At 38.3% G+C, this 15,530-nt stretch overlaps 2 protein-coding genes across 3 annotated transcripts in view; one reads left to right on the forward strand and one right to left on the reverse strand.

Moving 5' to 3' along the window:
• IGFBP7 (insulin like growth factor binding protein 7) overlaps window positions 1-4,983 on the forward strand; it is a 79,864-nt gene extending 74,881 nt beyond the window's left edge. The window contains exons 3-5 of the mRNA XM_045473934.1: window positions 2,750-2,866; window positions 3,595-3,721; window positions 4,713-4,983. Coding sequence (XP_045329890.1) covers window positions 2,750-2,866; window positions 3,595-3,721; window positions 4,713-4,732 — 264 coding nt within the window. The 3' untranslated portion in view covers window positions 4,733-4,983. The remainder of the gene's footprint in view (window positions 1-2,749; window positions 2,867-3,594; window positions 3,722-4,712) is intronic.
• Window positions 4,899-15,530, reverse strand: part of POLR2B (RNA polymerase II subunit B) — a 44,003-nt gene continuing 33,371 nt past the window's right edge. For both annotated transcript variants that reach the window (XM_045473931.1, XM_045473930.1), the window contains exons 18-26: window positions 15,282-15,378; window positions 13,934-14,028; window positions 11,972-12,222; window positions 11,790-11,879; window positions 11,445-11,552; window positions 10,585-10,698; window positions 10,038-10,198; window positions 5,593-5,788; window positions 4,899-5,148 (exon numbers count right to left, since the gene is read on the reverse strand). In XM_045473931.1, coding sequence (XP_045329887.1) covers window positions 5,059-5,148; window positions 5,593-5,788; window positions 10,038-10,198; window positions 10,585-10,698; window positions 11,445-11,552; window positions 11,790-11,879; window positions 11,972-12,222; window positions 13,934-14,028; window positions 15,282-15,378 — 1,202 coding nt within the window. In that variant the 3' untranslated portion in view covers window positions 4,899-5,058. The remainder of the gene's footprint in view (window positions 5,149-5,592; window positions 5,789-10,037; window positions 10,199-10,584; window positions 10,699-11,444; window positions 11,553-11,789; window positions 11,880-11,971; window positions 12,223-13,933; window positions 14,029-15,281; window positions 15,379-15,530) is intronic.

Raw genomic sequence — 15,530 nt, forward strand, 5'->3', positions numbered from 1 at the left:
AGCATTCCTAAAATTCATATGGAACCACAAAAGGCCCCGAATAGCCAAAGTAATTTTGAAGAAGAAGACCAAAGCAGGAAGCATCACAATCCCAGACTTTAGCCTCTACTACAAAGCTGTCATCATCAAGACAGCATGGTATTGGCACAAAAACAGACACATAGACCAATGGAATAGAATAGAAACCCCAGAACTAGACCCACAAACGTATGGCCAACTCATCTTTGACAAAGCAGGAAAGAACATCCAATGGAAAAAAGACAGTCTCCTTAACAAATGGTGCTGGGAGAACTGGACAGCAACATGCAGAAGGTTGAAACTAGACCACTTTCTCACACCATTCACAAAAATAAACTCAAAATGGATAAAGGACCTGAATGTGAGACAGGAAACCATCAAAACCCTAGAGGAGAAAGCAGGAAAAGACCTTTCTGACCTCAGCCGTAGCAATCTCTTACTCGACACATCCCCAAAGGCAAGGGAATTAAAAGCAAAAGTGAATTACTGGGACCTTATGAAGATAAAAAGCTTCTGCACAGCAAAGGAAACAACCAACAAAACTAAAAGGCAACCAACAGAATGGGAAAAGATATTTGCAAATGACATATTGGACAAAGGGCTAGTGTCCAAAATCTAGAAAGAGCTCACCAAACTCCACACCCGAAAAACAAATAACCCAGTGAAGAAATGGACAGAAAACATGAATAGACACTTCTCTAAAGAAGACATCGGATGGCCAACACGCACATGAAAAGATGTTCAACGTCGCTCCTTATCAGGGAAATACAAATCAAAACCACACTCAGACATCACCTCACGCCAGTCAGAGTGGCCAAAATGAACAAATCAGGAGACTATAGATGCTGGAGAGGATGTGGAGAAACGGGAACCCTCTTGCACTGTTGGTGGGAATGCAAATTGGTGCAGCCTCTCTGGAAAGCAGTGTGGAGGTTCCTCAGAAAATTAAAAATAGACCTACCCTATGACCCAGCAATAGCACTGCTAGGAATTTAGCCAAGGGATACAGGAGTACTGATGCACAGGGGCACTTGTACCCCAATGTTTATAGCAGCACTCTCAACAATAGCCAAATTATGGAAAGAGCCTAAATGTCCACCAACTGATGAATGGATAAAGAAATTGTGGTTTATATACACAATGGAATACTACGTGGCAATGAGAAAAAATGAAATATGGCCTTTTGTAGCAACGTGGATGGAACTGGAGAGTGTGATGCTAAGTGAAATAAGCCATACAGAGAAAGACAGATACCATATGGTTTCACTCTTATGTGGATCCTGAGAAACTTAACAGAAACCCATGGGGGAGGGGAAGAAAAAAAAAAAAAAAGGTTAGAGTGGGAGAGAGCCAAAGCATAAGAGACTGTTAAAAACTGAGAACAAACTGAGGGTTGATGGGGGGTGGGAGGGAGAGGAGGGTGGGTGATGGGTATTGAGGAGGGCACCTTTTGGGATGAGCACTGGGTGTTGTATTTTGACAATTTGACAATAAATTTCATATATTAAAAATATATGAAAATATATAAAATATATAAATATAAAATATAAAATATATAAAGATAAAAAATATATAAATATATAAAATTTCATATATTAAAAATAAATAAAAAGAAAAAAAAAGAAAAAAATGAAAGCTACCTGTGAAATTGTAGATCCTTTTTTCTAATTAGAGGTAGTAACATCAAGCTAGCTCTTAAAGGTGGCCTGGGATGGAACAAACAGTACTTCATGTATCTGTGTGATTTTTTAAGCCCATCATTATCATACACCTTAAAATATTTGTATTCTGTCACTCAAGCAATTCCACTTCTCCAATTTATGCTAAATCTATATGCACAGAAGGGTTATAAGTAAATTTTACTTTTCCATATATTTTTATGTATTTTCCAGTTTATATAATGAACACAGTTCAGGAGGGGGAAAATTAGGACAGTGTTCATTATTGCCCTCAAACCAAGTTGCGTGTCTTCTTAACCCATCCCTGTTCTCACCATGACACACACGGGGGTAGGCAGCTTTTGTCAGGTCTTTAGTAAACCATTTGATGAACCCTTGGCCCTCAGAACAAAAGGAATGATATTGGCTTTGGACTCGACTGATTTTCCATTTCTGTAGTGGTTGCAGGACCTGGGCTCTTGTATAAGGTCCCAAGAATCATACCTAGTACTTGGTGACACAGTTTGTCAAACATGGTGTGGCAAGCAAGAAAAAACTCAGCAAAGAAAAACAGAATTTACGAGGGCATGAGTGAATGATGGTAGCCAGTGGCAGGAAAGTATGACGGTGTGTATTCCCCCAAGCATACAGAAAAATAATTTAAAATACAAAGGGGCACCAGATGGCTCAAATGGCCATCTTGGCTCAGGTCATGATATCACTGTTCCCAAATTCTAGCCCTACATCGGGCTCTGGTCTTGACAGCTCAGAGTCTGGAGCCTGCTTCAGATTCTATGTCTCCCACTCTCTCTGCCCCTCCCCCGCTCACGCTCTGTCTCTCCCCAAAAATAAACATTAAAAAATAAAATATATAAACTTAGAGGGAAACTTACAGGAGGAAATAAAAGAAGATCTATATGTAAGTATTAAGGAAAGGGTAATATGGAAATTGCTGGGTTTAATCCAGTTAGAAAGTCTCATGTATGCCCTGTACAATTCTAAGAATGTTGATCATGTTCCAAGCTGATAAATCAATGCAGAAAGCCCAACAGTATTTCCTTTTGTTTTTGCAGGTAAAAAGGGGTAACTATGGAGTTCAAAGGACAGAACTCTTGCCTGGTGACCGTGACAACCTGGCTATTCAGACACGGGGTGGCCCAGAAAAGCATGAAGTCACTGGCTGGGTGCTGGTGAGTACAAAGAACTGGCAAGGATTTCATTCTTAGGATTAGACACTGCAAACCTGGCAAAGGTGCCAGATGTCCTGCCCGGGCTGAAAGAATTTGCCTTGCCACCGTCTTTGCAATGGCCCTACTAGGAGCCTGCTATTCCTCTTTCAGAGGTAACTTAAAAAAAAAAAAAAAAAAAAAAAAAGTTGAGGTTGTTTGAATGTTTTGGAAATAACCAACAAATGAGAACTAATTTTTTCTCTTAAGAATTCAAAGCAGGGGCGCCTGACTGGCTGAGTCAGAGTTTGTGACTCTTGATCTCCGGGTTGTGAGTTCAAACCCCACAGTGGGCTAGAGCTTACTTTAAAAAAAAAAGAAGAAAGAAAGAAATTCAAAGCAAAATCCTCACAGGAAACTGGCCCGAGCATTAGTTAATCAATTATTAACTTTACTTGACGTGTGATACTGCTAGATAGAACTTATATACTCTGTCAAGGTCTTCCTCAAACTAGTATGTGTACCTGTTGGACAGCTCTTTATCTCTGCAGGGTGATCAGAAGTTGTCCATGGTGTGCCCTCAGAGAGTGAATCCTCCTAGCAGAGCACAAAGAGCAGCTGGGTCCCCCAGCACAGTATTGGTGCTATTTCTAGCAGTCTCTTTACTATTCTTCTTAAGAAAGAATGAGCTGAAGCCACTGGGAAAAGAGAGGACTGCCACAGAGGAACTAAACATCCTTTCTCTTTCACAGGTATCTCCTCTCAGTAAGGAAGATGCTGGAGAATATGAGTGCCATGCATCCAATTCCCAAGGACAGGCTTCAGCATCGGCAAAAATTACAGTGGTTGATGCCTTACATGAAATACCAGTGAGAAAAGGTAAGTAACAAATCTTACAACCATTTAAAAAGAACTCGTGCTTTTGTTTAAAAAGAAGAGAACCATGGCCCTTTAAAAAGGGCTAATGCTTTTGTTTAATACAGAACCAAGAATGAAAACATCAGACATAGCTCTTACTGAAATTTGTATGTTATCCACAAAAGCATGCTACCAAAATGTAGAACACGTGGCTGTAAAACAACATCTGGATGTCTATGGAACACTACTGTTAGGACTTAGGTGCTTCACCTTATCTTCTATGTAAGAGTTAAAACTCAAATTTGAAGGGAATCACTTCTATTTCCCATAACTTTCTATCCACGTAGCATTTTTTCCTTGGTGTTGTGACTATTACGTTAAACTTCCATTTAAAAGTAAACGATTGTGGGCAATTCTGGTTCTTCACTTTGAGATTTTATAAGAAAAAGCCAGAAGAGGAAGTATACTGACAAGTACCCAGCTCTAGCTGCCTCTATCCACTTCACCATCAATATCCTGGTGGCGTCAGGATACATTTCTATAGTTACATTTCTATAGTTCTAGTGAACTGATGTCCGAACTGGCTTTCTCTTAAACCAAGAATAACAAATTTATCAGCATCTGTCCCACCGTGCAGATCACTCACCTGTGGTATGGAAGGAGGAAGTATCAAGTGAGCATGTGTTTGGCCAGAATTCTCTTTGGCCAAGATGTGTAAAGCGAGGTGATAGCTCTGCCACTAATCCTCCACTGAAATTTTGAATGAAAGCCTCTCTAGCTCTCGACTTGCTCATTTGTGAAACAAACTCTTCCACAATAAGGCCCATCTCTTGTGCATAGACCGGTACAACAAAAATCACAGCCCGAATTCCAAAGAGCACACCACCATATCATTTATAGTTACTTATATATCCTTTATCCTCACATATATGGAAAACACTAAAGTACCTGAAAGTTACAGATATGGATGTGGTTGACTTTCTAATTTTCATCTTTTTCTTTTTTCGAATAGGTGAAGGTGCTGACCTATAAACCTGCAGAATATATTAGTCTGCATCACTAACAGCAGTCCTGGATACTTGCTGTAATAACCAGTGCTTGCCTAATAACCAGTTTCTTTTCATCCAACCCACTAACGCTTAGTTATATTCACTGGTTTTACATAGAGGAAAATCCAAAATAAAGGTAACACATCAAGACTATCTACAAAAATTTATTGTCTATTTACAGAAGAAAAGCATGCATGTAATTAAAATCAATAAAATGCTTTCTCTCACAATGCAGTACATTGGGTTTTTTTTTTAAGCCATATTGTAAAAACAAGTATTTACAAGCATCTTGAGGCTTCTTTAAAACAGCTAGACGCTCATCATTCGAGGCGCAATACTCATAGACATAAGTTCCTGAAACAGCAGTTTGCACGCATAAGGCATTCGCACCAAAGAAATCTGGGGGAGAGAAAAAAAGGTAATTAGCAAAACTATATTTGAAGTGACCCCATTTACCTACCCCAGAAAAAACTGTAAGGACTTGGTAGTGTAGATGATAAATAAGGGAGTAGGCTGGTAGCATTCCTCCTGCTGCCTTGGCTTTTTCATGGTTTTCTCCTGAGCAGCTTTGGTATTTCAGCCTGTCAGACATATTTATATTCGCCCTTCTCAAAAGGTTTTTTTTTTTTTTTTAAAAAACTCCTTAAAATGTTTAAAATTCCTTGTACAAGTCATTTCCAAAAGATGATATACTGGGTTTTTTTTCTCATTTAAAACTTATGGAAGTATTAATCAAAATTGTGAAAATGTCAATCTGTTCCACCACACTGAACCTGCCTGGATGATTAGACCAACATGGTTATATCCTAGACAAAGTATCAACTGCCCGTAAGGTCTACACACCTGAGTTTTATTGCGACAGCCCCGACATTCATATGTATGGGTCCTCGTGTTAGCAATTGCCATTATTCCACAAAGATTGCAAACATGAACCTGATAGGGATCTGATGCCTCAAACAATCTTTCCCTTAAAAACTGGGCTGCTCCATGGGCGATCTGACAATCTCGTTCCATTTCTCCAAAACGCAGGCCACCATCACTGTTAAGGAACAAACAATAGATTATTTTGTACTTATTTTCTATTACTAACACCACCTTGACTTTCCAAATCCGTTTCTCCATGAATGAGTCTCCCAGGCAATCAAGCCTGAAATGATAAATGTACGTTGGCAAAACTAATGGAAAGAAGAGGTGAATGATCACCAGTTTCCCCAATATGGAAGTAAAATGAAATACATTGTTCAACTGGCCAAAAAGTGGATGGTGACAGTTTCCCTAACACTAATATACAAAATACATAAAACCAATGATTTTCTAATATTACCAAAAAACAATTTATCGGTCAACTTTGGAGGATGAAAGACAACTCATTATTTAGAAAACTGATAAAGAATGAAGCATTTATCATGCCTTTAGGAACTATGTCACCAGGTAACCAGTTGAAACAAGATTTCTCTCTACAGAACTATTCCAACTATTAAGTGACAAAATAAAATTAAGGGCTTCAATCATTAATAACTGCTAAAATCACTAAGAGACAACCAGATACTAGAAATCTACAATACCACCTATACAGTATTACTGCACAAGAATGCAACCCTTCATATCATCAAAGCTGAAGATCTAATTAGCAGTTTATAAGAAAAACAGGAATATACAGCCCAAGAATAGAATCAGCAAAATCCAGCGTGTGAGAAAACACTCCAGGACAAATAATCCAATTACTTCAACAAATAAACTGCAAGGAAAAAAAGCTGGAAGGCAATCTATAGACTTAAAAAAAAAAAAAAAAAAGCTTTAGGGGCACGTGGGTGGCTCAGTCAGTTAAGTGACCGACTTTGGCTCAGGTCAATGATCCCACGGTTTGTGGGTTCGAGTCCCACATCGGGCTCTGGGCTGACAGCGTGGACACTGAAGCCTGCTTAGGATTCTGTGTCTCTCTCTCTCTCAAAAGTAAGCATTAAAAAAAAAATTTTTTTTTTAATTTTTTTTTTTTTTTCAACGTTTATTTATTTTTGGGACAGAGAGAGACAGAGCATGAACGGGGGAGGGGCAGAGAGAGAGGGAGACACAGAATCGGAAACAGGCTCCAGGCTCTGAGCCATCAGCCCAGAGCCTGACGCGGGGCTCGAACTCACGGACCGCGAGATCGTGACCTGGCTGAAGTCGGACGCTTAACCGACTGCGCCACCCAGGCGCCCCCCAAAAAAAAAAAAATTTTTTTTAGATCAATCAACTGCAAAGCACGGACTTCTCTCCTGATTAAAATCAACAAACCTTTTTAAAAATTATTCAATCGGGAAAATTTGAACATTGGACACTGAATATTGAGGTAGAGGTGACCCTTGAACAACACCTGAGTATGGGGCACTGATTCCCCCCCCCCAGTCAAAAATCATAGTCAAATAGAACTTTTGATTCTCCACTTTACTAATAACCTACTGCTGACTGGAAGACTTACGAATAACAATCAGCACATATTTTACATATGTATTCTTATAATAAACCTAGAAGAAAAAAATGTTAAAGTATTTATAGTACTGCATCAAAATCCGTGCATAAGTAGGCCTGCACAGTTCAAACCTGTGTTGTTCAAGAGTCAACTAAATACTGCGATTAGGTTAGTGTTCTAATCTTTTCAAGTAGAAGTTGTCTGGGTGTGGCCTGTGGACCCAGTGAGGGTGAAAACTATTTTTATAATACAGCATATTTACTTCTTTCACTGTGTTGACATTTGCACTGAGATGGCTGCAAAAGAAACAGAGTAAAACTGCTGAACCCAAGTCCAGGCAGTGGAACCAAACGTACTAGCAGTAGTCATGCTCTCCACTGTGAAGGGAGGAGGGAAAAGCCAGTTTTACTTAAGAATGTCATTAATGAAACTAAAGAGTTTTACTAAACCTTGACTCTTGAGAATATATACACATTTTTAATATTCTATGACCTAATGGTAAGTTCTAAAGTACTTCTATACTGAGGATGCTTGAAGAAAAAATACTTGCACGATTCTGAACTAATCACTTTTCCCAAGGGAGTATATCTTGAAAAAAGAGCTGACAGCAATTATATTAATTCAACACTGAGAACACCAACTATTTGGCAGACATTTTTAGGAAAATGAACAAAGTAATATGCCTTTCACTTAAAGGAAAATAATTTTAAATATCTGTTGAAAATGATTAAGCTTTTGATCTTTCAGTCAAAAATTAGAATTTTAGAAAACCTCTATTCAACATTATGGCTTTAATAGTGTCCCAATAAAAGACTTCTGATAACACTGGTGAAGCCACTACAAATGTGAACTATTTTTGGATAAATATGTCAACATGTGCCAGTATTTTCCAAACAGCCAATTATGGTGCTACAAAATTACACATGTGTGAAAGATACATTCAAAGTGCAAGACAAGCCAGTGGATTTTAATATAATGAATACAAAAGATTCACTGAGTTGGCTTCTACATTACAACTAGCCTTTAAGAAACTACAACTTTTCATTTTGGTGTAGCATCAAAACATAATATCCAAAGTCACCTGAAAATGTTATTAAAATATTCCTCCCTTTTCCAACCACGTATCTATGGGAAGTAGGATTTTCCTTGTATACTTAAATATAAAAAATAAAATACTGCAGTGAACTGAATGCAGAAGCAGACAGAAGAATCCTGCTGTCTTCTAGCAAATCAGCTCATTAAAAAGATTTGCAGAAAGGTAAACCAATGTCACTCATTACTAAATTTATTTGGAAAATATATTTTCCATTAAAAACGTTATTTGTTGGGGGCACCTGGGCGGCTCAATTGGTTGCGCATCTGACCCTTGATATCCGCTCAGGTCATGATCTCACGGTTCGTGAGACTGAGCCTCATGTCAGGCTCTGCACTAACAGCATGAAACCTGCTTAGGGCGCCTGGGTGGCGCAGTCGGTTAAGCGTCCGACTTCAGCCAGGTCACGATCTCGCGGTCCGGGAGTTCGAGCCCCGCGTCGGGCTCTGGGCTGATGGCTCAGAGCCTGGAGCCTGTTTCCGATTCTGTGTCTCCCTCTCTCTCTGACCCTCCCCTGTTCATGCTCTGTCTCTCTCTGTCCCAAAAATAAATAAACGTTGAAAAAAAAAATTAAAAAAAAAAAAAATTAAATAAAAAAAAAAAAAAAAAAAAAAAAAGAAACCTGCTTAGGATTCTCTCTGCCTCTCTCTGCCCTTCCCCTACATGCACATGTGCAAATGTAAATGCTCTTTCTCTCAAATACTTAAAAAATTAAAAAAATTTTAAATGTTATCTGTTAATATGTAGTGGGCTTATTAGTGTTATTTTTTAATAAATATTCTAAGTCTTAGTTTTTTTTTTTTTTTTTAATTTTTTTTTTTTTAACGTTTATTTATTTTTGAGACAGAGACAAAGCATGAAAGGGGGAGGGGCAGAGAGAGAGGGAGACACAGAATCGGAAGCAGGCTCCAGGCTCTGAGCCATCAGCCCAGAGCCCGATGCGGGGCTCGAACTCACAGACCGCGAGATCGTGACCTGAGCTGAAGTCGGACACTCAACCAACTGAGCCACCCAGGCGCCCCTCTAAGTCTTAGTTTTAACTTCTAACATGATTAACATCAATAAATACAACTTAAAAGTTCTTTGAGGTCCTGGAACCAAGAAATTTGAGAACCACTCTTTTGTAAATCTATGCTAAACTACATTTACAGAAAAAATTGGTATCTGGACTTTGCTTAAAAATAATCAGGAGTTGGTAGGAATGGGGAGATGAACGTAACAAGTCCCACTGTTAATTATGGAAGTGGAGAGACAGGCACATGGGGGTTTCATTATACCATTGTGTCTATTTTTGTAAGTGACAGTTTTCATTTAAAAAGGCTAATTAATACTCAAGCCCTGCATCTGGCTCTGCGTTGACAGTGTGGGCTCTGCCCTGACAGTGCGGAGCCCGCTTGAGATTCTCCCTCTCTCTGCCCCTCCCCAACTTGCACTGTCTCTCTCAAAATAATTTTTTTTAAAAATAATAACGATGGGAGAACCTGGGTGGCTCAGTTGGTTAAGCATCTGACTCTTGATTTTGGATCAGGTCACGATCTCACCATTCACCAGTTCAAGCCCCTCATACAAGGCCTGCTTGGGGTTCATGGTCTCTCTCTCTCTCTCTCTCTCTCTCTCTCTCTCTCTCTCTCTCTCTCTGTCCCAACCCCCCTCTCTGTCTCTCTCCCCCAACCCCACTCTTAAAAATAAACATTTTTTTAAAATAAATAAATAATAACAATGATGGTGATGCAGCTCTCTTACCGAGATCTACCCTCCATGGGTTGTCTATTAAGGATCTGAATAGGTCCCCTGGCACGAGAATGAATCTTATCATCCACCATATGCTTCAAACGCTGGTAATATGTAGGACCAATAAAAATTTGTGATGTGATTTTTCGACCAGTGAACCCATTGTACAGGACCTGAAACAAATTTTGAAGTACAGACTTAAAATACTAAATATACATGCACATACTGTATGATTTCATTTATATGAAAATCAAAAGACAAAACTAATAAAAAGTCAAGAGAATGTTTACCTTGGGGTTGGGTGGGAAGGTAGTAGAAACTGGAAGGAGACATGAGAGGGTATCTAGGACTAAAAGGGTACTGGTAATTTTCTTTTCAAGATCTGGGTGCCAGTCACACAAGGTGTGTTCACTTTGTGTAAAATAAATTCACCAAGCTGCACATTAATGATTTGTGTATATAAAGTATGTGTCATACTTCAATAAAAGGGTTGATCTTTAAGAATGAAAGTACACACATACAAAACAGAACAGACATAACTACTAAAGAGCAAACGTACCTCATTTCCTCTGAGATGGTAGCCATAATCAGATAATAGATTAGAAATCTTCTGCACATTAACAGCATCATTAAATGGAGTGGCATCACCAATTTCACCTTTGTTAGCTGATACCTTTAAAAAACAAAAAAAAAGTCTTTAAAAGGCTGCATCCTTTAGTCTCCTCTTAGAAGGAGACTTTCATTAATAAAAATATATTCAATTTAAATCCTTTCTATACAGGTAAGATTTTGAATTTAAAAATCTATGTTATATAAAGCTGTAATACTATAAGTTTCATTTTATTAATATCTTACATGAAATAGTATTTATAACAAACTAATCTACCAAAAAGATTAAACTAATTCCATTATAAGCCTTCAAAAAGGAAGCTATCCCTGAGACCAGACACAAAAAGAATGAGACTCCCACCTATGGCTCCAAGAAAATGACATTTTAATGCCCTAAAACAAGTCACGCATGTTAGGGTTAGGGTTACGATTAGCCATTCCACCTTAACAAGATACTTAAATTTAGAAAACTTTATAGCTAGTAATATAGCTATAAAATTATTAAGTGCATACTGAACTAACCACCAATGAATTAACTCTTCATCTATAGAAAAGAACCAGTCTAAAGGATAACCATGTATGTATGTAGAGGTTGGATGTAGTAAATTTTACAAAAATTCTGACATAACCAAAACTTCACAAATTTTTGCCAGGGGGGGAAAATCATAACCAATTTAAAAACAGGAAAATAAGTATCATACTAGCTTTTTCCAACAAAGAACCCCAAACTCAAATATGACAGAAATCACATATCATCATTTTGGAAGAAACATTAGTTTGGAGTATATATTTTTAAAGAAAATCTCTTACCTTCCCTTGAAGACATTCAATCAAGTGACCAATAGTCATACGAGAGGGGATGGCATGGGGATTTATGATGATATCAGGGGTGATACCTTCACAGGTGAAAGGCATATCCTATAAAGGAATTTTTAAAAGGAGACAAACTTAACTCTCTTAGCTATAAAACTAGAACTGGCCCCCACCCTTGAAGTTTTCTACGTCCACAACTGTGCTCAACATGGTATCTTCATATACTTATTCAACACTAAAAAGTCAAGCCTTTATCACCTTTATACTTTTAAATTAAAGCAAATTTTAATAAAATGTTAAACAGAACTTTGGGTGGGGGTGAGGGAGATAAAAGACACCCACCTCTTGTCTATACTGAATACCACAAGTACCCTTTTGACCATGTCGACTAGCAAATTTGTCTCCAATCTGTGGAATTCTAACAGAGCGGACCTGAATTCATACAAAAAGAGGTTAGTTCAAACTGGTTTACTTTTTATAAACAGCTCTTCATAAACATACAAATATGACAAAGCTATACTCACCCTTATTTTACAAAACTTATATCCTTCCTGATTGAGAGTTACCATAACCTGATCCACAATTCCCGTCTCACTAGTTCTAAGAAATGTGCTACAATCTCTCTTGGTATAGCGTCGATTAGTGCCCTCCAATTCATCTTCATTTTCAGGCAAGGTGACTGTTTTGCCTATAATAACATCATCTCCTGACACACGGACTCCAGGAGCTATCAAACCATCATCATCCAGCTTGTCATAAATGGCATGCCTCATACCTATGAAGAAACAGATAAGGAATTTTCTGAAATGGTACTACTATATAGAAAAGTATTTACAATGTCACATAATCCCTCTAAAAGATTAAAAACCAAATACATAAATCATTTCCAAGTCAGAGGGAAGTTCACAGGAATCTTTAACACCATGAATTTTTTAAAAGAAGCACTGGACTGAGCACTGGAAAATCAGACTATTTGCTGGGTGACTTTGGATAAGGGTGTTGCCATGTTCTGATCTCTTTTTTACATGAAAAGGAATATCAAGGAGAAAAGACTATGCCTCTAACACACATCCTCCCACAGAAACTTTTAATTTCATCTTGTGGAAATCTTAATTTCGATGGACATCAATTCATTACTACACAGAACCACCCACGGGAATGGAATAATAGATGATTTAAAAAATAGGGGCGCCAGGGGCGCCTGGGTGGCGCAGTCGGTTAAGCGTCCGACTTCAGCCAGGTCACGATCTCGCGGTCCGTGAGTTCGAGCCCCGCGTCAGGCTCTGGGCTGATGGCTCAGAGCCTGGAGCATGTTTCTGATTCTGTGTCTCCCTCTCTCTCTGCCCCTCCCCCGTTCATGCTCTGTCTCTCTCTGTCCCAAAAATAAATAAACGTTGAAAAAAAAAAGAAAATTTTAAAAAATAGGGGCGCATGGGTGGCGCAGTCGGTTAAGCGTCCGACTTCACCCAGGTCACGATCTCGCGGTCCGTGAGTTCGAGCCCCGCGTCGAGCTCTGGGCTGATGGCTCAGAGCCTGGAGCCTGTTTCCGATTCTGTGTCTCCCTCTCTCTCTGCCCCTCCCCCGTTCATGCTCTGTCTCTCTCTGTCCCAAAAAATAAATAAACGTTGAAAAAAAAAAAAAGTTAAAAAAAAAAAATATATAACACATTTTACTTCACACAATACCATTAGAAGTCAAAACTGTGGCAGAGATGCCCCATTTCCCTGGGACATCCCATCCATTCCACTGCATACACAGTTTTTAAGTATCTGTGAAAATAACTAGAAAATAAGTTTGAGTTTTCTAGAAGAAACAAAAAGTGCTAGGTGTCCTCTCATTTGTCTGTTAAATGTACACAAATATTGTGATTACACAAATGTAGTCACACTACAATGTGGAGAGGAGAGGGAGTTCCCATGCAAACACATAAAACTGACGGACAGTTCACAGTACAAGTAAGAATGGGACTGTAGCGTATTACATGAAATTATATGACCTCTCTAATCTCCTAAATACCCTCTTCAATGCAGGATCTACCAGGGTGGAAGAACTATAACAAGCCAGCTCTTACATGCAAAGACTTTTAGCAAACACACATATTTTCTTATATAAGAGTTCTAAGAATAACATGAAAACATATTCTCATGTGGTGGGAGGTTGGAGGAAGGGAGAAGAAAAATTATTCAGGAAAGCAATGGTAAAGTTAACTAACTTTAAATTCCATAATTTAGGGGCGCCTGGGTGGCTCAGTCAGTTAAGTGTCCAACTTTGGCTCAGGTCATCTCACAGTTTGTGAGTTCAAACCCCACACTGGGCTTTGTGCTGACAGCTCAGACCCTGAAGCCTGCTTCGGATTCTGTGTCTCCCTCTCTCTGTTCCTTCCCCCACTCCCACTGTCTCTCCCTCTCTCAAAAATAAACATTAAAAAAACAATAAAATTTTAAAAATAAATAAAATTCCATAATTTAAACATCAGTATCACTTACCTTGGCATGTTTCACGGGTTGGCTTCTCAAAAACTTCTTCTTGATCAAATCCTTTTTTAGATTCCTGTTCTTTATATGATCGATAGAAAACAGACCTAAAACACATGGTTATAAAGGTAATTTCTACTTTCCTTTTATAAAAGGACTTAGAACATAACCAATAATTTTTACTTAATTGTTATTTGGGAGACAATTTAAACCATGAATCTAGGACAAGAGTTAACTGTATTAAGGGTCAAAGTTAAGTCCTAACTACTGTTACATGGGCCACACATGTACCATTTGACCCATAATCTTAACATGGCTGGATTATATGTGAGAAAGGTCACTAAATCCAACCTCCTATCTGAAATAAGAATCCCTTCCATAATGTCCCTCAGAGATGGTCACACAGGATCTGCTCCAATATTTCTAGTCAGAAGTTTATGATATTTGGCTATCATGTCTACCGTCTACCCTCTGATCCTAGTGCTATCCTCTAAAACTAAACAGAAAAAAATCCATCTTCTAAATTCCCAGTTTTTAACCAATCTTCATATGCCATGCATTTGAGATTATTTGCCAATAAAATAACTGAAGCATGATAAAAAAAAAAAAAAGATTGAAAAAAAAAACACACTATAATTTTAATAGTTATTTATGGATCCTAAGATTACAGGTTTATTTTTATTTCTTTAGACGTTTCTGTATTATCTAAATGCAAAGATGTCTTTGCTTACCAAAAAAGAGTGTGGGAAGTGGGGGCCTCAACATATCAACATCTGAAAATCCTGAGACACAAGAAATAGTGTCTTCAGTCACTCATGACCATCAACCAGGCCTCCTGTTTTCTGGAGTCAGGCAATGATTTCACACTATACTCTATATAGGCATCCACACAACAGTATGTGTCTGCCAAATATCCACAAAGCATCATGAATTGAGGCAAAAGATTAAATATCTTAACAGAAAAATTTCTCTGCTGTCAAGTCAGATCAAAATCTCTTCTAGCCTGATCTTCAAAACCACCAAAAAGTTTGGATACATAAGCCAAACTTGTTTTTAAAAAACTTTTTTTGGGGCGTCTGGGTGGTGCAGTCGGTTAAGCGTCCGACTTCAGCCAGGTCACCATCTCGCGGTCCGTGAGTTCGAGCCCCGCGTCAGGCTCTGGGCTGATGGCTCAGAGCCTGGAGCCTGTTTCCGATTCTGTGTCTCCCTCTCTCTCTGCCCCTCCCCCATTCATGCTCTGTCTCTCTCTGTCCCAAAAAAAAAATAAATAAACGTTGAAAAAAAAAATTTAAAAAAAAACAAAACAAAACTTTTTTTGATTAAAATATTAATGTTTTGACAACTGTTGTAAATAGCTGACCTGAAAAAGCCTCTGTCTACAGCTGAACGATTCATTATAACAGAGTCTTCTTGATTATATCCAGTGTAAGATGCAATCGCCACAATGGAGTTGATACCTGTAGTGCATGTAAAAGCATACATTTAAGTATCATATAGGAAACAAAGAAAAATTATTCCTTTTATTTTTTTTTGAAAAGTTAAAAATTCCTTAATTTTTTATTCCTGGTACCACTACCACAATTTATAGGGCAATACACCAGACGTAAAG

Source organism: Leopardus geoffroyi, chromosome B1 (genome assembly GCF_018350155.1).
Source record: "Leopardus geoffroyi isolate Oge1 chromosome B1, O.geoffroyi_Oge1_pat1.0, whole genome shotgun sequence".
NCBI classification, from domain to species: Eukaryota; Metazoa; Chordata; class Mammalia; order Carnivora; family Felidae; genus Leopardus; species Leopardus geoffroyi.